Here is a 23,302-nt window from a genome sequence, read left to right as displayed (position 1 = left end):
GCTCACCATACACCAGGGCCGCAACTAGGGGGGGGCTGGAGGTGCACGTGCACCGGGTGAGCCGCTGTACCTGGTGCCAGTGACCTCCAGCCCGGCGCTGCAGAGAGGCTCCAAGCCGGACGTCCGCTGGTAATATTTATTACCAGCGGGCGCCCGGCTCCTTCTCTGCAGCGACGCGGTGTAGCCGGAGCCGGAGGCTGGAGTTCTCTCCCGAACTCCAGCTTCCGGCTCTCCCCACGGGCACTATGGGGGAGACGTCATGACATCTCCCCCATAGTTCCAAGGAGCAGCCGCGACGCTGGATGCAGGAGCGGGGTTCAAGGTAAGTATTTTTTTTTTAATAAGCTGCACTACAGGGGCATTATTATGGGGGCAGGGGCATTACCACAGGGGCATTACTATGGGGGCATAGGCAATAAGGGGCATTACTAATGGGGCATGAGCACTACAGGGGCATTACTATTGGGGCATGGGCACTACAGGGGCATTACCACAGGGGCATCACTGTGGGGGCATGAGCACTACAGGGGCATTACTGTAAGGGCACTACAGGGATATTACTATGGGGGCATGGGTAATACAGGGGCATTACTATGAGAGCATGGGCACTACAGGGGCATTACTATGAAAGCATGGGCACTACAGGGGCATTAATATGGGAGCATGGGCACTACAGGGGCATTACTGTATGGTGGGCACTACAGGGGCATTACTATGGGGGTATTAACATATGGGCATTACTATGGGGGCATTACAATATGGGCACTACTGCAGGGGGAATTACATGGGGGGCGCCAAATTACTGTCTTGCCCCTGGTGACAAAAATCCTAGTTTCGGCCCTGCCGTACACAGTTTATTTTTCTATATTAACAAGTGATAAATTGGTGCCAGTCATATCAGTTTGGTAATAGTCTTTGTAGGGAGCTGCCATAATGACGATGTGTGAGTGCCAATCAATATTCACTGCTGTTCCCCGTGTTTAATATTAAGCTTATAATAGTTCTGAGGTAGATAATAGTATGCTGCGCTGTGTATATGTAAGCAGCATATAGAAACCGTTGTAATTCCTACACCGTTCACCTGATTTGGATGTAATTACCCTCAAATTAAATCTGAAAGTCTGCAGTTAAAGCTGAGCCGTAACTAGACTTTTTGGTGCCCTGTGCCAGAAAAAGCATTGGCGCCCCCTTATTTTTCAAAGGGACATAATGCACCCAAAAAAGGGAAATGGACTCATAGGGAAGGGCCAGTGAAGAGAAAGGGGAGGCCAGGAGATGCTGGGGATGAAATTAGAGGAAACTGCAAGTGAGAATGATAATAAATAGAAATTTGACAGGCCCAAACAGTGCCCCCTGACCTCTGGTGCCCTGTGTGATGGCACCATCCACACTACCCTAGCTACGGCCCTGAGTTAAAGCACATCTTGTTTGTTTCATTTCAAAGCCATTGTGGTGGTGAATAGAGGCCAAAATATGAAAATTCTGTCAATGTCCCAATATTTATGCACCTGACTGTATATATATATATATATATATATATATATATAATATATATATACACACACACACACACACCTATATATACATACATGTACAGGGTGCTCCATAAGGAAATATTAATCCAGAAAACATAGAATTTGACAACAGATAATAACCACTTGGTCCTCCAGTCTGCCCTTTTAAGTTGGCCATCTAGGATGCAACTATAATTTTTAAATGGGAAGGTAGTCATGTGACATATCAAACAGATGCAGAATTTCATGAGAAAAACAATGGTGTTCTTCGCTTTAACATATCTTTAGCAAATTTCCTTCTCTCCCTGCAGTTTTCGGGATATTTAAGGATTTGCTTCATATAATGCTATTATGAGATGGCGTTACACAAAGTGAAGATTTATCGAGTATTTTAACATTTTATTGCTTGCTGAATAGCAAAAAAATATTACAGCACCATAGAGTGCAATGGTTTGCTCCCTACAGTGCGACACTCTGCAAGATGGGAATTAACAGAGAAGATAATTGCCTCATTAACCCATTGCTGAATAGTGAAAATACTTTAAAAAAAAAATTAAGTAAAAAATGAATTGCTGAATAGAGCCCTAACTTACCACTTTAAGGTGGAAACTAAATAAATGTTGTGTCAAAATATTATTTAGCAACCACCCCTTAGCAGAATGAACAAAGCTTGCGTTCTATTAATATGCCACTGGCAGTTTCTTTACATTGAGACAGCTTTCTGCATACTGGTTGGAATTATGTGTGTGTGTGTGTGTATCTCCTTTGTGTTATTGAATTGGAAGAGGTTGAGAACACAGAGACATCACTATAGATGCTTTTTAAAACTATTTAAATAAATACAAAAATTCTTTGAAGCGTATTCAATAGGGCACGAGATTTTTGCAGCCGAACTTGGCTACTGCAACCAATGTTTTATTGATGTGGCTATGTAATGCATGTTCACGATTTTCGGGTTATCAAACTGAAACTGGCCATGATAATTTTTTTCCCTCACATATTTAAAAAAATAAATAAATTGAGAAATAAGTTTTACCCTAAAAAAATATTAAATAAATATTGCAAAACAGTATAGATGTCTAGTACTGTCCCAAAGAAAAATAATTTGAGCTTTTAAAATGTTTCAAATGGCTGATTTGAGCATTTTTAAAATTACAGAAAGTTATTTTTTATTCATTAATATAAATGCTGTAGTTAAATCTGGGGTGCATAAAAATGCCAGTATGATGATATTTGAGTAATCTGAACCACTTTAAAATAATAATTAAAAAAACACCTGTAACTCCCACCTATACGGTAAAAAAACCCCTGTCCCATAAATACAACACCCCAATATATCTGTCTCACAGCTTTTAACTAACTATTCTGCACTTTGTAGAATTTCACCCCAATAATGACATGTAATTTTTGGCCCAATTAATCTTATTGAAAACATCTAATTGACTAATTGATCATTATGTCCCAGGAGTTCTGACATTTTTTCCCTAAATGATTTTCCCCAAGTTTGCACCTGCTCTGAAGCTGTGAGAAAAAAGCTGCATTCATTCCTATGGAAATTACCATAGCTAAAAATTATTTTGCCTAATTGAATACAAAAAAACCTTGCGCCTGTCAGAAATTTCTCACACCGCGGAAAAAAATAAATAAATCTTACACTGAATTGAATATGCCTCATTAAGTGCCATCATCTTGTATTTGTATTTTATTAAATAGTGCTAAAAAGCTTCTAAAATTGGACTAAAATAAATGTAAACCAATCAAATACCTCGCAGCTGAGAGGGATAGGCAACCCTCAGCCAATCAGTAGTATTTACCATGATGCCACTTCTAAATCCCCACTTGCACCACCATTTACATTTGGAGCAGTGCACTTCGCCATATATTTGAAAACCCTCAGTAACATGTTAAAAATCAATCATTCTTTTAAATCTAAGGGCATATGTATATATATTCCACACACTGTGCCAGCTCGCTTTTCAGATATGTTATGTAAGATTGACGTCCTTCCATCATTATGTAACCCACACATCATGGAGTTACTGCGCTGACCTTGATGGTACTAGAATCTTCTGGATTAGGAGGAATCCTTACAGCATTGAGCACCAGAATTTACATATAATAAGAAATATATCAGCTTTCCTGTAAGTACATTAACAATGGGTGACAGCAGTGAACATCAGTGTGTTTACAGGGACATTTACTATAAAGAACTGTATCTGCAGGCCAACTTCAAATAAAGAAATATATGAACATTCAGATTGTTTTGTTACCATAAGAAAATTTACATATATTATTTTTCTTTTTTCAGTTTCCCTGTATATTTCCAAGTGTTCGCTTTTAAATTTGCATTTCTCCGTTCAAAGTAACATAAAGAGCCATTTGCTGCCCATTATATGGCAGTTGATTTATACCCCTTTTCCACCAAAATGCCAGGTCACACCCCTATCACACTGCACACTGGACCCGGGTTATTCCTGGGTTGGCCCTTCACACTGAACCTGTGCTGCCCTGCAAAACTTGTGTGTGTCATTAAAAATTAAAGTTTTTCAGGCTCACAAAGATGACATCATAAAAAGTGGGTGGTGACTACTCCACAGCCACCAATCATCTAATTTTAGACTTGACTCGGGTAAAATTACCCAGGTCGCATTTTTCAAACCGCACCATTAACACCAGGTCCGTGTTGGGTAACTCGACCCGGATAATTTTTCTAAGCCCTTTCACACCAAACTTCGACCCAGGTTAAAAATTTTGTGGAAAAGGGGCATTATTGTGCTGTGGATGTAGGATGGACTGTCAGAGAAATATGGCAGCATCAGTGAGCACTTCTGAATGGTTTTCTTAAAGATTTTAACCGGACTGTTCTGACATACAGCTTACTTCCACTTCAAAAGAAAAACAAAATGCAACTTAAGATCTTGACCAAGAACATGTACTTTAGTTGACACTTTTCAATTACTGTCAATACATAAATTAAGATATGAGGACTTATGTAATAGCCTGAGAGTTCTGGCAAGATTCTGGCGGGTCTGCCCAAATTTTTAAAGCTGTAATCATTTAAACGCAAAAGACAACACCAGGTTAATTAATGTTGCTTTTTAAATGATTGCAGCTTTAAAAATTTGGGCAGACCCACCGCTATCGTTTCAGAGCCTGCTGCTCACAGGCTATTACATAAGCACCATAGACTTGGATCTGCTTCAAGAAAAAGAAAGCTTTAGCCAGTTATTCTTGGTAGTGGGGGAATATTATAGCTTGCTTTTACAAAGCAATGGATTCATTATATTAACATAATAAAAAAATGCTTTCCATTATTTTAACAATGTGGTATTTAATTTAAACACAAGCATTTTTCATGAAAAAAAACCTAAAAACATTTCAGTTAAATAAACAATTAGGGGGGGTATTCAATTAGCTAATTGAATAGCTCCGGCGTGGCAATTAGACACGGGGAAATCTTCGCTAATTGAATAGCATTGGCGCTGAAATTAAACGAGGGGCAAACCTCTTGACTAATTAAATACCCCCTCAAGGTTAAAGGCATACTTATAAAATTACCTTTATAGTTTAATAATTTACTTATATTACTTACTAACTTATCTTCTGCCTGTTGGTTGAAAACTAAGGATATGTTAAAGTGTATTTTTAATGTAGTTTTGAAAAGTCTTAAGGACATTAATATTACTGCCCCCAGTAGAAGTCTGTGTGCCAGCTAAACTTACTATAAATACAGCTGTCTAAGAGGGCTGTCCTGTGGGCCAACGATCCCTAGGCAAATTTTTTATATAATCCGAGCCTATGGTACTTTCTACAGTTTGAACATGTCACATAAAGGTTTCTCAGGAACAAAGTGAGTACGCTAATGCCAGTATTTGAATCTTTAACTCTAAAGAACCAACAAGATTATTTATCCTCTTTTCAGATTGTATTTTGTCATGGAAATAGGTTTCAAACTCTCTTACAGAAATAGTGAGTGTAGTTACCTGTGGCGGGGTAACATAGTCTGCAACATCCATTACTCTTTTGCTGTAATGTCCAACACCCTTCACCTTTGTCATAACGGAAGATTCAATGGAAGAGTCCCGAATCTGGTAAGCTTTCTCATGAAGGAAAACCCAGCTGAGGGAAAGATATGGACATTGCTAGTGAACACTGTGAAGGACAATACCTGGAACATAAACTAAGCAGGTTTGATTAGCAATACAGACTATTGAAAACACATTTCATTGGCTGCTGAAAACTACAGTACATGTGGTAGGTTATAAAAAATTATTAATTGACAGAGTAAAAAAAAGGGCACCTACAGTTTAGAGATACGTAATACTAATTTATAAAGGGGGCAATGCATGTGTGTTATACTTTGCAGCCAATAATAAAGCTTAGGAGTAACGTTTAAAGTCACTTGGTACCACTGGTAGGTGTTATTGAACAGTGTCATAGCAGCTGCTGCCTGCTTGGTCACTATGGGGGCGAAATAGTGCCGGGAAGGATTTCCCGGGGCTATTCAGTTGTCCCCATCGCACCCTCCACTTAGCAGATGCCGGCTACCGCTCCTTAAGTCGGTTATTTAGTAGCATTCTTCAACTTACGTGCCGGTCGTGATGCTGTTAGCGCACGAGCTAAGCTGGAAAACAGCATTGTGGTCCTAGTTTAGCCGGATTTCTGCTCGCACCTCAGGAGGGTGCAAGCAGAAATCTTCTAGTTGAGAGTCTTCAGTACGGTCAATTGAATAGCTCCATGAACTCCTTCCCGGTGTTATTCAACATTGCACTGAATTGAATCTCCCCCTAATTATCCTAGCTATTGAGTAGCCATACTGACTACCCTATCATTTAGGCATTGACATATAGGATGCAATAATTTTTGAGTAGGCCTTAGTAGTGTTAGGAACTGGAGTAAGGTTGTGTAAGCGATGGGGATTACTGTATGTTAGAGATTAGGACTGGTATTAGTTATGAGCAGTGTTTAGGGTTGTAGACAGGGAGTATAGATTGGACACAGCGTTAAGGCATAACATTCTCAAACAATATGTACACAGACAGGCCTTAAGCTGGGTACACACTATACGATAGATTGTTCCAGCGCGGATTGGAACGATACAGTATATCGTACACATTGTATACTGTGTACACCTGATCCGACAAACACAAGGGTCATTCATCGCATCGTCCCATTTGCTCTTCTGCACAGCAGATGGGACAATGTAATGAATCATGCCATCATACAACGGGATTGTGCAGTGTGTACGGCGTGCGCGATGTATTGTTACATCATATTGCACCGTAGCTGGGTCACACATCATATACAGATGTGTCCAAATACATCTATCCTCCGTGCGCTACACATAACGCGGGAGCTCCGTATGACTTGGTAGTGCTGAGCGTCTTTTCATGCAACTTTTTAGCTTCAAATGTGTTTTATTCACACATGTGAATAGTTAGCACAAGCAGCTTCTGCTGATTAAAATTCTATGCAGCATGCCTATATTCTGTGTGTGACTGTGGGTGTATCTGCATGCGAATCGCTACATTACAGTGTTACAGTCGCTGACACTGTAACATAGCATTTCTCATGCAGATACACCCGCAGTCGCACACAGAATATAGACATATAATTTTAATCAGCAGAAGCTGCTTGTGCTAACTATTCACATCATTGTGAAAATAAGACACATTTGAAGGTAAAAAGTTGAACGAAAAGACGCTTGGCGCTACCGAGTCACGCCACAGCATGGCGTGACTAGAAGGGCAGGTTACTGCGCAAGGACACATTTGTAGTGGTATGAGGACACATTTGTAGTGGGAGCTGATTGGCTGGTACCTTAACACTTTTCACTCTGTCTCCTAACACTGCTTAGTAAATAGACCCCTTTAAGTGTAGTTTAGCAATGTCAATGGGAAGAACTTTCACTGACAGTCAGGAGTTTTCCTCCCTGTAATGCTGGAAGTGTGGCAAGAAGAGCCTACAATTTAATTTCAATTATTAGAAATCATTGTAGCAGGCTATAAGTAGAATCTTGGTCAGGAGTAGGAAACTTGTGGCACTCCAACTGCTATAAAACTACACATCCCAGCATGCCCTGCTACAATTTTAGAAGGATCTATCAGCAAAACTGTTGCAGGGCATGTTGGGATGTGTAGCTCCACAGCAGCTGGAGTGCCACATGTTGCCTACCTCTGGTCTGGATCATTTCTTTGTTCTGTTTCCTCTGACTGCTATAGGCAGGGCTGTGGAGTCAGTAAAGCAAACCTCTATTAGTAAAATAAAGTAGTTGTAGTCAAAGCTTTTGCTTACAGATTCCACAGCCATGGCTATTAATGATTTCTAACTCTACAGTGTCAGCTGACTACCATGGCAACCGCAGTCATATGGCAGAGAGGTTTTGGAATGCCCCTTTGAGCTCTGGGTCTGGGCCGGGCTATTTACTTTTTAGAACGGCCTCCTGGCCGCTCGCATAGCTGTGGGTGACCACGCACAGCTGTAGCGAGCGGCCAGGGAGATGGTCGAGATGGTCAAGACCATCGCGACCATCGGGCTTGCGACGAGACCCTTGTGGTAGGGTCTCGTTGCCGCAAGCCCCAGAGAGATTTCGGCTCTAACAGAGCCGAAATCTCTCCCACTGGCATCACTCGTGATGTCAGTGGGGCCGGCCCCAAACGGAGGCGTTCACATGGGAACGCCTCCGTTTGGGCAGCCACTCCCCCGGCCCACCCACCAAAGGGGGTGTGCTGTCACTCAACATCGACAGCACGCCCCCTTTGGTACGAGACCCGGAGCGAAGGAGTGCCCGTCGCTATCCGGGTCTCGCGCATGCGCACGATGGAGCCGGCAACAACTCGCCCATATAAACTCAAAAAAAACCCATTCCACAGGAGTTTGTACATATGATGTCGGCCTCACATTTTGTTTGACATTGTTATGGAGTTTTGTATGTACTACATTTGTTGGAACCAGATGCCTCTTTGTTATGTGTAGTTTATATTTCTGTTGCCTGTTTACCAGCAATAGGATGCACATCATATTTGTTGTTTGTCCAATTGTGCACATTGCTTTTATAAATTAAGTGATTACAAAATATAAAACCTATGTGGGAATGTGACTTTTAGAGATCTGTTTATGGTAGAACAAAGATTCCTCTCCATGATGAGCAGGCAGAAGCCAGTGGGAGACATATATAAATACTGTCCAATTTAAACCCAAGTGACAAGGTGCTATCACTACACACTGCGCTACCTTTCTTACACTAGCACTGCCAACTTGCAGCCCACTAAGAGGCATACTGACCACTTTAAGCTTGTATTCTTCTTTCACAGCAATAAACCCATTTCATTAGTTGTAAGCATTATTGTTGTCACATTAGTGGTGTCACTATATGAATTCACAGAGATTATACAGAATGAAAGTCTGATGGTTTGTCTAGTGTTCATTCTAGCACCCTGCACCTGTCACAACTAGTGCAGTTCCTCTTTTCTGCCTGGGGAGTCGCTCTTGGCTCTGGTGCTTCTAGCACACGTAGCTGATGCAACAAACTGTTGAGATACAGACCAGAGTGTGCTAGAAGCACCAGAGAGTGACACCCCAGATAGGAAAGAGGAACTACACAGGTTGTGACAGGTGCAGGGCGCCTGAATTATCCCTCTCCCTATTCCAGTTTCCCGAACTCTGCCATTACAGTCCAGATTTTAAGGATTTCCATGCTTGAGCACAGGTGACTTAATTAATACAATTTGATTTCACCATCTGGACTCAAGCATGGATATTCTTAAAACCTGGACTGTAATGGTGGAGTTTGGGAAACTGCTCTCTATATAAGTGGAGCATTTTCAACCATGGAGTATGGAAAGAGATGGATTAGTGTTCTGTGAGTATAGGATGATGGCTGTTCTTCTTGGGACAAGGGGGGCTGTATGTGGTGGACATTATTCTGAAATTTTGGGCATATTATAAGCAAAGGACTGGTGTGTATACATCTAGGCTCGTGGAAGAAATGGTAGCCATGAGGCTGTTATGCTGGGTACGGTTTACTTATTTAGTACCATAGTCAATTAGATTTAACCAACTGTGCTTAACCATGGATGTCCTTAAAACTGTGACAGGGTGCCTTGAGGACCAAGTTTGGGAACATTTGTCTTATAACAGACATTGCTAGGCTATAACTTGTTTTATTTTTTTTTCTTATGCAATGACCAATGAATTTCATCTCATCATATTAGGTCAGAGGTTCCCAAATGCGGTCCTCAAGGCTTCCCATCAGTTCAGGTTTTAGAGCTATCCATGGTTGAGCACAGGTGACTTAATTAGTACCTCGGTCAATTTAATTTAACTCCTGTGCTCAACCATGGATATCTCTAAAACCTGAACTGTTGTGGAGCCTTGAGGACCGCGTTTGGAAACCTCTGTATTAGGTATTTTGGTGCCCTACATATATGAATAATGACCCAATGCTTTGATTTGCTTAAGCTGGGTACACATTAGATGATGTCTACCCAGCTGATCTATCGTGCACGGCGGACCTGGTGGGGGTGCTGGCATCAGCAAGTGCATAGACACGTGCCAATGTGGGCAGCGATGGAGTGACAGCAGAGGCCATGCTGCATTCGGCAGCATGGCATCGCTAGCTGCATCCTCAGATCTTTCTGCATGTACAAAAGATCTGAGATTGCGATGGACGACCCACAGTAGCGCACATATGAATGATTTGTCCTTCCGAGATGTGTCGGAATCGGCCAAATCGCTCAAGATATCGTCTAGTGTGTAGGGGCCTTTAGAGATTTCATAAATCTGTTTAGGAGGATTACTAATGGGTCTAAAGCAGGGGTCAGGGAACTTTTGTACCTTTCACCCCAAAATATATTTAGATAAGCTGACGTTACCCCCTTGATTTGAAAGGAAGGAAATCATATAGTAGTGCCCCTGTAGTAATGCCCCTGTAGTAATGCCCCCATAGTTATGCCCCTGTAGTAGTGCCCCATATAATGCCCCTGTTGTAGTGCCCCCATATGATGCCGCTGTAGTAGTGCCCCCATATAATGCCTCTGTAGTGCCGCTTGTACAAAAAAAAAACACTTACCTTAATCCCCACTCCTGCATCCACCACCGTCCTGTCCGCCCGGCTGCTCCTCGGAACTATGGGAGAGACGTCATGATGTCTCTCCCATAGTACGCATGGAGAGAGCCGGAAGCTGGAGTTCAGAAGAGAACACCAGCCTCTGGCTAACGCGGCACTGCAGGGAAGGAGTCGGGCGCCCGCTCGTAATAACATCTCAGCGGGTGTCCGGCTTCGAGGCTCCCTGCGGCACAGCCGGGCATGCATATGAATCATTCTATATTATAGAATGATTCATATGCATGCCCGGCTGTCCGTCCATTAGCCCCAGGAATTTCATTTTTACCCCATGTGGGGTAATTTACCCCTGTTCCCCAACCACTGGTCTAAAGGAATATGAATGCCAGTGACTTGTTCAATCAGATCTATGGCATTAATCCCAATTTAAGGAATATTAGGACAGCTTCAATAAATATGGAGGGATGTTGTGACTACTACTGCATAAATTCTGCAACATTGTTTTTGTGTGCATATAAATAAAATAGACTTTAGTTGCAACCTTGTACCATCTTGAATATAAACATTCTCATGAATAGCGACATTGATGTGCCATTCCTAATGGCCCTGGGAGATCCCCAAGTTCCTTCCTGACCTCTGAGAGACTCATGAGAAAAGGGTTCTGGTGCTATAATAGAGTGCTGCATAATACAGATTGTAGGGATTGCCATCGACCACTGATGGTTTGCCAACCAATGATCAATGATTTTGCCATTGATGGCGGGGACCTGATGGTTCTCTGGCATTGATGGCATAGAAGGAGGCAAAGTTTTTTTCTTGTCGTCGCAGGGAAACGGAGCTTTGATCCACTCCTGGTGCCCCCGCCTCCTTCTTTCACTGGTAAACCACAGTAAGGATACCATTCAATGGGGAAAACCATTGATAGGGTTGAATCGGTATGATTTACCGCCGGACCCATGCCCAGCAGTTGGAATCCCGACAGCGGCATCCCGGCAGAGGAGGAAATCCCGAGCGACCTAAGGTAAGTATTGACTAACCTATTTCTACCCCCTAACCCTCCCTTAGGGGTGCCTAACCCTAACCTTCTCCCCCAGTGCCTAACCCTAATCCCCCCTCTAAGTGCCTAAACCTAACCCCCCCTTACCCGCCCCGGGGGGGTGCCTAACCCTAAGTCCCCCCCGGGGGTGCCTAACCTAACCCTCCCCCCCCCACGGCTATCCCCGTTCGGCATCCCTTAGATCTTTCTTGCGCTTATAGCATTGTTGGTAGTAAGTTTATTTGATGTATGCCTGACATACACCTGATGCATAGACTACTGGTGCAGGACTGGATGCATCTTAAAACTCAGCATCCAACTCAGCATATGGGCGTAAATATATTATTGATATGAGTGTTTGACGAACATCCGACCCAGCATCAACCCCTATAGGTTTTTCTTTTCGGTCCTCTGCATTAAGGGATTATTAAAATCTGAATTACATATGTCTGTATAAAAGGGGCATGAGTCTATAAATGGTGGGCATTAAGTTATTATGCAGGGAACAGAACTGTATTTAAAACCAATAGATTATGGTAGGCTTGAAACTTTCAAGCTGTTTATAGGGATATAATTGTGGGCATAAGACTGTGACATGAATTAGAGTTATGCCTGCCTGTATGTAAGGGGCGTTGGACAATTAATGGTGGGCATTAAGCTGCGATGCTGGTAAAAGGCTGCGAGACATGAGCCTTCCAATAACAATAGGAACATTTTCCCCTCCACTACCTCGTAAGAAACGCATGTTGTATTTCCTCACACTATGAACTCCTCAAGAAGTAATAAGCATATCTTTTTATTTTTTTACCGTACGGCCAGGTTTTTCACATTATGATGATCCATGCTTTGTAAGTCACATTTTGTACACTAGTTAATAGTTTATACTAACATTGCAACCACCAGCTTACTGGCCTTATATTACGCAAGTCCCACAATTATCCATACCGAATGTAAGCCTGCCCTAAATGTAATCATGTACACTGCACCCTATCTGAATTCCCATCAACATGTACTCCGGTCTTCTATGTTTTCTCAGCTCACACTCATACACACTCACCGCACACATCAATCCCCTCCAGACACGATTCCCTGCACAGCCAGAGCTTTCCTGCTTGTACTTAATAATTAAAACCAACGCATATGAATAACACCCTTTTCTAAACACATTTTATATATGATAATATATTGTTTGGTACATTTTACTTGTGATCTTATATTATGATGCTGTGGTTTAAATACACGCTGGACCTGATCAATAAATAATGTACTATGGTAAAATGGACAACATAACGTGGGTGTGCTTTCTTTGCACAGGTGCCAATGGGGAAAATTTTAAATAATTACAATGCAATCCAAAAAGTTTGTCATGAGCTAGACTATGCTTGAAAGTCGCACATGCATGACTATGCGCCTGGCACCTTGCAGACCTCATGTGTTACTGTAAATACAATCACATTAAAACCAAAGTCTATATATTATCCCAACATATGCACTAAAGTAACAACAATTACACATTAACAAAACAATGAGGATCTTAGTCAAAATAATAAAATAGTCCAAGTTGCACTCACCATACAAAATAGGTAATAATCAGGAGCTGCACGGCTCTGTTGATAACTCCAATCGTCCAGCTTTTAACCACCACGGACTTGGTTGTTTCATAGGTAAAGAAGTCGGTGACACAACCCATGACTTTGGAATAGCCTTACAAGCGAACGTCTTATGGAGATCAGATGGTTTCAGACAGGTCGGTTATCTGCAGCTAGCTTTTTTTTTTTTTTTTATGCCAAGATCAATTATTATTATAGCGCCTCTGTAGGTGTCTTATTCTTGAAAGCGTCTTAAAATGGTTTGGTGCTTTAAATGCATAAGAGAACTCTCCAAGTAGTCAGTCATACATTATTAAAGCTTTAACTCGCAAGTCCAATTTAGTTAAAATGCTGTAATGGATGTATCCAGTCTGGCAGACGTCACACAAATAAAATATCTCTTCCTTTGTGATTTTGTATAGTTGTAGTTTGTTATATTTACAAGAGTGCTACGCTTTGTCAAGGTTCCTTGGCATCTCTTTCTATCACTATAGTATCCTTGTGGTCAGGTACATCAATGTCAGTCCTCCTGGCAAGCTTGTAACAAGTGGTCCTCTCGTCCTTTATGGTCCTCTCCGCATGTCTACTATCTGATCTTTAAGTGATGTTTCCTCACTGCTCAAGCTGATGCAGTCAAGGTTTGGGCTGAAATCCTCTATGGACCTTTAAAATGTTTCAATTTGCAAAACTCAATTACTGCAGACGAAGCCAGAATGAAGATAATAACATCAAGAAAAAGACCTCTCCCTGCTAGTGAGACTGCTGGGAGGATATTACACACTAAACAATAAGAAAAAAGAATCAGTAACACAAAGGAAGATAACTTTGTAATACATTAATTACAATGATCGGTGGAGAGCGGTGGTAAAGTGATTATTCCTTAATGGAATCAGAGTGTATTTTAAGGAATGTGGTATTTACAGCAGCACCATCAGTTCACAGGATTAGGGTGAGAATAACCCTTCACTCACTGATGCTTTACTGGTCTAATGTAGTTTTACACCCTATTCATATTTTGCATAGAAAACCAGAGCTGCTTCCAAGAATGGTCAGAATATTTCATTATATTTCTTGAGGAAATATGAATCAAGTGCAAAAGGTTCAATTACCCACAATGAATAGAGTGTACCATATAATAAACACCTAAAACCCTACTTAAGGTGTGGGGGGGGGGGGACTTCAATGTGAGATTGTTCTTCCTGGCCCCCTTGATTTTGGCCGAAGCTTGAACAACCACAGGAGCCCAGAGGAGGAAAATGGCTAAAGGGTGCAGCCACTGGGGACCCAGCTAGGGCAGGAAGGTACTTAGTAAGATTGATCACACAGATAAAGTGCTGCTGTGTAGCAAAAACAGACATAAAAGGGTAATGTTTTTGTGTCCTTTGAGATCTATTAGTTAAATCTATTTAGCAAATTCCACAGGGGACACTGTAGCTTCATGACAGTGGGGTATATACAGTGGGTTGAGTAGAGCCTGGCACTTTAAGAATCTAAAAGTGTGACTGGCTCATCCCCCTCTATGCCCCATCAGCCCTAGTTTTAAGAACTGAGCCTGAACGACAGAGAAGGAGAATAGGAAACACTTAGTATAAACATACCAATTCACTGCAGGAACACAACATTCTGCAGGAATATAACATCACACAACTAGAACAGACCAAACTGCAACAGAAATGAAGCAGAACAATGAACTGGGAAACAGGTAAGAAGCACTGGGCAGGCGTCCAGTGTCCCCTGTGGAATCGGAGAAATGGATTTAACGGTAAGTACCAAAATCCTGTTTTCTCTTTCATCCACTAGGGGACAATGGAGCTTTATGCCAGTGGGGACATCTCCTAAAGCTTCCCTCCTGGGGGGGAGAGTGCTGAACAACCTGCAATACTCTGCGACCAAAACTCAAAGCCGACGCCGCAAAAGTGTCAAATCTGTGGAAACATACCGAAGACCACCTAGCTGCTCTACAAAGTTGCGAAGCCGAGGCACCTCTACGTGCCACCCAAGAAGTACCGACGGAGCGCGTAGAATGCACGGAGATAGATACAGGTGGAGGTCGAGCAGAATCAACATATGCCTAACTAATGGTCAGAGGAATCCACCTGGCCAAAGTCTGTTCAGACGCAGGCCAGCCACACCGAGTGGCGTCATAAAGGACGAACAGAGCTTGCGACTTACATAGTTCTTCAGTACGGGCCACATAAATTCGAAGCGCCCATACAACATCCAGGGATTGAAAACCCCCAGATGAGTTCAACAAGGCCGGCACCACAATCTTCTGATTCAGGTGAAAGGCCGAGACAACCATAGGTAAAAAAAGAAGGTCGGGTAATTAAATAAGGGAAACGGCATGACAAAGTTCCAAGTTCTGACACTCTCCTAGCCGAAGCCAGGGCCAATAAATGGACCATCTTCCAAGTTACATATTTCCAATCCACGTCCTCCAAAGACTCAAACACGGACGACTGAAGGAAGTATAAGACGAGGTTAAAGTCCCAAGGAGCTGTGAGTGGCAAAAAGGTAGGCTGAACTCTAAGCACCCCTTGAAAATAGGTCTGTACCTCCGAAATCAGAGCTAGGCAACGCCAGAAAAAAATTTAAAAAGAGCAGAAATCTGCACTTTAAACGATCCTAAATGTAGACCCGCGTCAAGCCATTTTTGAAGAAAAGAAGATGTTGCAAATGAAAGGATGATACCAGGAGATACAAGCCTTCCAAATGCGATGATAATGTGCTGATGTCACTGGTTCCTAGCTCAAAGCATTGTGGGAATGACCGCCCGTGGAACACCATGACTTCTTAGGATGGCGGTCTCAACAGCCACGCCATCAAACAAAACCAACGTAAATCCGGGTACACGAACGGACCCTGCTGCAGAAGATCCAACCACAGTGGAAGGGCCCAAGGTTCGTCTATTAGAAGGAGTAAGAAATCAGAATACCAAGCCCGACGAGGCCATTACAGGATGACTGTGGACTACTCACGATTGTTCTGCTTGAGAACCCGAGGAAGAAGTGGAAAAGGTGGGAACAGGTATACAAAGCTGTACGGCCAAGGAATCAGTAAACTGCTGCTGGATCCCTGGTCCCGGAGCAGTAGAGGTTAGCTGTTGATTTGTCCGGGAGGCCATGATATCTATCTGTGGCCTCCCCCATAGTTGAACTAGTTGAAGGAAGACCTCAAGATGAAGGGGCCACTCCCCGGAGTGGAGATCCTGACGACTGAAGTAGTCCACTTCCCAGTTGTCGACACCCGGAAAATAAAGACTGCGGCGATGGTCTCAACATGTCTTTCTGCCCACAGAAGAATGCGGCTGGCCTCTCTCATTGACAGACGACTGTGGGTTACCCCTTGCCGATTTATGTACGCCATAGCTGTGGCATTGTCAGTTTATATCCGAACCAGAAGGCCTTGTAGCAGAGGAGAAGCCTGTATCAAAGCCCTGTAGACTGTCCGCAGTTCGAGAACGTTGCCATGACCAACGCACCTGGAAGTGATTGTCCAAGACCACCGCTCCCCAACCGCGGAGGCTGGCGTCCGTAGTGACCAGGGTCCAATTCCAAATTCCGAAGCGTCGACATGCTAAAAGATGGTCTGTCCGGAGCCACCAGAGCAAGGGTATGCAGGTCTGAGAAGACAGACGCAGCAGCCGATGCATCTGTAGATGGGACCCCAACCATTGAGACAGAAGATCTAATTGAAACGTTCTGGAGTGAAATCTGCTGAATTGGATGGCCTCGAAGGAGGCGACCATCTTCCCTAGGAGACAAATGCAAAGATGCACAGACACTTTTCTGGGCCTGAGCACCACGCAAACCAGCTCCTGGATGGCTATGGCCTTGTCCATTGGCAAGAAGATCCGAAGCAGGATTGTGTCCAGAATCATACCCAGGAACTGAAGTCTCTGCAACAACATCAACTGAGACTTCTGGAAGTTGACAGTCCAGCTGTGTTGTATGAGTATCTGATGTGTAAGGGGCACTTGGCGCAGAAGGAATTCTGCTGACAGCATTGATGAGTAAGTCGTTCGGGTACGGGACAATAGTCACCCCTCGAGAGTGAAGATGAACCATTAGGGCCATCACCTTGGTGAATACTCTGGTAGGCTGACGAGAGACCGAACAGCATGGCCTGTAATTGGTAATGAGGCTCCCTGATGGCAAATCTGAGGAAAGCCTTGTGAGGCTCCCAAATAGGAAGATGCAGAAAGGCATCTTTGATGTTTAATGACACCAAAAACTCTCCTGCTTCTAATCCTGCAATCACAGAATGAAGGGACTCCATCTTGAACCTATTAAAAGAGAGATACTAGTTCAAGGGCTTGAGATTTAGAATGGGTCTGACTGACCCATCCAGCTTCGGAACCACAAAAAGGTTTGAGTAAAACCCCTGGTTTCTTTGTGCAGTCGGAACCGGAACTTCAGCCAGCAGAAGTTTGTCGATCACCTGACGCAAAACTAGTTGTTTCAAAGGATTGACAGGAAACCCTGTTGTGAAAAATCGCACTGGAGGAGTGAAGGCGAACTCAGTCTTGTGTCCATGAGATACCAGATTCCGAACCCAAGTGTCGGGACAAGTCTGCTTCCAAGCCTCTGAGAAGTGCTGGAGACAAGCACCCACCTTGGGATCCCCGAGGTGAGATGGGAGCCTGTCATGCCACAGGCTTGTCTGCTGGCTTGGGATCCGGACTGCAGGCACTGGCCTCCACGACGTACTGAAGACGAACCTCGAGGTTGACCCTGAAATCTCACTGGAGTTTGAAAGGAGCGAAAGGATGGTCCTTTAAACGATCGACGTGGAGTAGGTGCTGACGAAGGTAGAAAAGTACTCTTACCCTCAGTGGCAAAAGAGATCCACTTGTCCAACTCTGGACAAAATAAAATATCACCTATGAAAGAAAGAGCTTCAATCGCTCTTTTAGACTCAGCATCCACTTGACAAGCACAAAGTCAAAGTGTCCGGCGAGCAGTGACAGCCGAAGCAGAGATCCTAGCGCCTATCTGGCCAATATCTTTGGAGGCATCTCCCAAGTATACTGCGGTCTCCTGAATATGCTCCGCCAAGATAATCAGATCCGCCCGCGGAGTGTTCGACTTTAGACCTTTCAATTGTTCCGCACACTTCTCCACTGCCTTGTTGACACAAGGGCCAACCAAAGCCAGTCTGAGAAGTGTGCTAGCAGCAGTATAAATGGATTTTAACATAGTTTAAAATTTACGCTCTGAGCTTTCCGTATTAGCTCCTGGAGCTGGAAGCGTGGTTTTCTTTGACAGACAAGAAACTGAAGAATCCACAGTTGTCGGAGTCTCCCATCTACAGCCGTGGCCACAAGTTTTGATAATGACACAAGTATTGGTTTTCAAAGTTTGCTGCTTCAGTGTTTTTAGAACTTTTTGTCAGATATTACTATGGTATACTAAAATTACAAGCATTTCATAAGTGGCAAAGGCTTTTATTGACAATGACATTAAGTTTATGCAAAGAGTCAATATTTGCAGTGTTGACCCTTCTTTTTCAAGACCTCTGCAATTCGACCTGACATGTTGTCAATCAACTTCTGGGCCACATACTGATGGCCGCCCATTCTTGCCTAATCAATGCTTGGAGTTTGTCAGAATTTGTGGGGTTTTGTTTGTCCACCTGCCTCTTGAGGATTGACCACAAGTTCTCAATGGGATTAGGTCTGGGCAGTTTCCTGGCCATGTACCCAAAATTTCAATGTTTTGTTCGCCGAGCTACTTAGTTAGCACTTTTGCCTTATGGCAAGGTGCTCCATCATGCTGGAAAAGGCATTGTTCGTCACCAAACTGTTCTTGGATGGTTGGGAGAAGATGCTCTTAGAGGATGTTTTGGTACCATTCCTTATTCATGACTGTGTTCTTAGGCAAAATTGTGAATGAGCCCACTCCCTTGGCTGAAAAGCAACCCCACACATGAATGGTCTCAGGATGCTTTACTGTTGGCATGACATAGGACTGATGGTAGCGCTCCCCTTTTCTTCTCCGGACAAGCGTTTTTCCAGATGCCCTAAACAATCTGAAAGGGGATTTATCAGAGAAAATAACTTAACCCCAGTCCTCAGCTGTCCAATCCCTGTACCTTTGGTAGAATATCAGTCTGTCCCTGATGTGTTTTTTTTTTTTTTTTTTTTTTTAAATCTCTTTGATTTATGTGCAATCTTACTAGCAGCAATATCCTTGCCTGTGAAGCCCTTTTTGTGCAAAGCAATGATGACCATGGTTAACAGAGGAAGAACAATGATTTCAAGCACTACCCTTCTTTTAAAGCTTCCAGTCTGTTATTCTAACTCAATTAGTATGACAGAGTGATTGATCTCCAGCCTTGTCCTTGTCAACACTCTCACCTGTGTTAACGAGAGAATCACTGACATGATGTCAGCTGGTCCTTTTGTGGCAGGGCTGAATTGCAGTGGAAATGTTGTTTTTGGGATTAAGGGCCCGATTCAGACCCGCTCGCTAGGAAGCGTTCGCACACAGGCTGCCGATATTTGAATTGTGTACATGCGTACTCATCACAGTGCGCGAACCAGTCTGAGCGATCGGGAAGCGTACGCTCGCTGCGCATAGACTGTTCAGTCGAGTGAGTGACAGGAGAAGCCGTTTGTGGGTGGTAACAGGGGCTGGCCATTAAAAACAGGGGAGTGGAGGTGCGAACATAGGCGTGCCTGAGTGTCTTAATGCCTTTTCAGAGGCGTGCATAATTAAGAGGCAGCGTCATAGTACACGTCACCTGGCTGGATAGTACACTGAAGTGCTCGCAGTGCTTGTGGTATGGTTTGGTCAACCACAATCACTGCGTTAGCTTCCGATGGTTGAATACACTTCCTGGAGATGACGTGCGCAAGTGGCCGTCTTAAGGCAGGCTGGTGGGCGTCTGCATACACAAAGCAATTGCACACCAAGACATAGTGGGCGTGCTTATACCTTGTCGTGTGATCACCTGCCTTGCAGTCACTTAGACGAATTTGCATAGGCATCTAGCGAGCGAGTCTGAATCGAGCCCTAAGTTCATTGTCATGGCAAAGAGGGACTTTGCAATTAGTTTGCTCACTCTTCATGACATTCTGGAGTATATGCAAATTGCCATCATAAAAACTGAAGCAGCAGACTTTGTGAAAACCAACACTTGTGTCATTCCCAAAACTTTTGGCCACGGCTGTACTTCTATTTCCTACAGGAAAGGGGTAAAGGGAGAAAAGACGCCTAGGGATCTGGAACTTGTGGTCCGGATTTTGCCAGGCTGCCGCCATCTGTTCATCTAACTTGCCGGTAACCAGAAAGGTAACAGAAGACTTCTGTTTCTTAGCAAACAAGGAGTCATCTAACAATTCTGGAGCCTCAGGCTCAGAAACATGAAGTACATCCTTCACAGCTAGGATAAGTGCTTCAATACCGTGTTGCTTTAGGTTCCTGTGAAGAAGTCTCTATATCGGATTTGTCTTGCATCTCCCCTTCCACATCCTGAGACGAGTGATCTGCTTCAGACTCCTCATTGGACTGGAGAACAGCCAGAAGTGCCCTCTTCTTAGATGGCCAACTTACCACAGCCTCGGGAGGCTTAGGTGCAGAACCCATGACCTATGCAAGGCTATTGACTAAGCGGGCTAGGTCTTGAGCCCACACTGGTTCTGTAGCAAGAAAGGAAGGTTGAGAGGTGCTAGGTCTATCCTTGGCAGCCTCCTGTTCCCTACGGGAAGCAGTCAATTCAGATGTAAGATCTGCCATGACCCCTGCCAAACTATTCTTAAATGAGGGTGTGACAGTCTGTGCTGTGTTTCCCAAGCACCGCACAGGGGTGAAACTTCAGAGCGAGCATGTGTAAATTTATTTTTGCAACTAGTGCAGGCAAACAGTTTCTGTGAAGCAGTTTTGTCTGTCGCTTTGGAAAACATAACCCAGACACACAACAAACCTATCACATGCAGTTGCAAATAGCCTGACACAGACAAGCTAACTGAGGCAGACAGAGCAACAGATGGGGAGGAGCAGAATTTCAATAATAATGCTACTGAATATGACTGAGGCATAATCAATTAGTCAGAGTCACAGGTAATGAGACTACAAATAAATGTACCCCACTGAATAACTCACAAACCTCCTTAGCAGTATGAAGGCATACGTAGCTCTTGCTGAGACCTCCAGGGGCTAGGAGAGCTGGGACAGCTTGTTTCCTATAGCCTAAGATGGTGCCACTCTGTTGTGAAAAGCGTGCCAATTCCGCCTAGGTAGATGGGGAGGCGGCGAATAGCTCTCTGGGAGAGACTATGGCCACCGCCATGAAGCTCCACCCCCCACCTAAGAACTAGCCGGAGCCTCTCGTTAGGAGAGCGTACGGCGGCTGCCCTATAAGCCGGCGCCAATGCTTCTATAATCAAACACGGGTGCAGCATACTGAAGCGGCTTGTCAGGAGCTCCGTGGAAACTGGCACCGGTACTTCTACTCGCAAGCACCAGCGACTAACAGCAGCGCTGTTAAGCGGCTGATGATATCAGGGAGCTGCCCATTAGAGGCAGTGCAGCAAGCTGCCTGTCCCTAGCCCAGCTAGAATAACACTTCTCCTGCTAAACAGGAGAGGTGTGTTACTTACGTGCTGCTGCGGCCAGAGTGGTGGGCAGTGAAGGGGGGAAACCGGGAACCCGGACACACACTGGTTTCAAATGTGGCGGGCCCCGGTGAGTCTGTGGACTCTCTCTGGTAGAAGCCCCCTCCATAGGGTAACCAGAGACAGGCTGCAGTACCCTCCTTGGCAGCTCCCACGGTGCAGGCAGACTGTCACAGCACCAGTCTGCCTGTCCTCAAAGTGATCAGAAGTAATTATACTAAAAATATATAAAAAAAACAGGGCTGGAGACAGCCCCATGTGCACCAGCTCTCTCGGGCACATTCTAAAAACTGGGGCTAATGGAGCATAGAGGGGGAGGAGCCAGTCACACTTTTAGATTCTTAAAGTGCCAGGCTCTACTCAACCCAACGTCTATACCCCACTGTCATAAAGCTCCAGTTTCCCCTAGTGGATGAAGTAGAAATTAAAAAAGTCAGAAAAATGGTAGTAGTGAGCAACTTCTAAATCATTTTCTGAGTAGATGTCAGGACATTCCTACTACAAGGTATCCAGTATCCAACAGCCCATGAACTCATCTCCTAGTAGTTTACTTCCTACACAAATGAGGTGTAAAACAGCTTGCATGTAGGCTCCTCACACAGAGGTGGGTATAATGGAGGCCAGTAAAATATTTTAACTGTTACTCAAAAGAAGTTTGTCACAATAGCACATATTGTATATCTCACAGATGGAACATTGGACAGATTTTCATACCCTATCTGCTTTTTGCAACTTGACAAATTCCACAGTTGCAAAGTGACACTGCAAAAAGTTGTTAACGTTTCTTAAGAGCTGAACTGGTTAGCGATAAGGGTATGTGCACAACCGCTACACAGAAGTATTTATTTTTTTTATAAGCTACTCCAAACCATATAACAAATGTTAAGCATGGACCTGTAACCTACACCCAATGAAGGGGATGCGGTCACAATACAGTCAGTCATGATGCCAGCGTTTAGAATCCAGAATCACAACTTTTTTTTTTTTCCGGGAGGCTGTAGTGCGTTTCACCTTCAAAGCACTTTAAAAATCAATAATCAAAACCGTAATGAGTAGCTCCACTTTGTGCTAATTCCAACTTTACCTGCAACGTTAAAGTTTTGGCCAGTGATCGAAGTGGGAGTATGGAAGGTTGTACTTATGGACAGAAAGAGAGGACATGGCCACTCAAAAGGGATGTCCTTAAGACACACCCCTTTTTCATCAGTGTAGTGTACTACACCGTAGTACCCCTTATACACATGCCACATAATAGTGCCCCAAATAACACATTAAGCCATGCAGTAGTAATGCCCTTCACACATTATAGCAGAGGTTCCCAAACGTGATCCTCAATGCTCCCCAACAGTCCAGGTTTTAGAGATATCTATGGTTGAGTACAGGTGGGTAATCAAATTGACTGAGATACTAATTATGGGGTTCACCTTGACATGGTGGATGGGCAAGCAATTTTGGACTAAGAACCTCACTTATACTCCATTT

At 43.8% G+C, this 23,302-nt stretch overlaps 1 protein-coding gene across 1 annotated transcript in view; it reads right to left on the bottom strand.

Moving 5' to 3' along the window:
- Positions 1-13,778, bottom strand: part of P2RX3 (purinergic receptor P2X 3) — a 68,823-nt gene extending 55,045 nt beyond the window's left edge. The window contains exons 1-2 of the mRNA XM_088473545.1: positions 13,186-13,778; positions 5,498-5,633 (exon numbers count right to left, since the gene is read on the bottom strand). Coding sequence (XP_088329671.1) covers positions 5,498-5,633; positions 13,186-13,304 — 255 coding nt within the window. The 5' untranslated portion in view covers positions 13,305-13,778. The remainder of the gene's footprint in view (positions 1-5,497; positions 5,634-13,185) is intronic.
- Between the last annotated feature and the right edge of the window lie 9,524 nt (positions 13,779-23,302).

This window comes from Taudactylus pleione, unplaced genomic scaffold, assembly GCF_031769625.1.
Source record: "Taudactylus pleione unplaced genomic scaffold, aTauple2 ptg000136l, whole genome shotgun sequence".
Lineage (NCBI taxonomy): Eukaryota > Metazoa > Chordata > Amphibia > Anura > Myobatrachidae > Taudactylus > Taudactylus pleione.
This window is presented reverse-complemented; position numbering and strand designations above follow the sequence as displayed.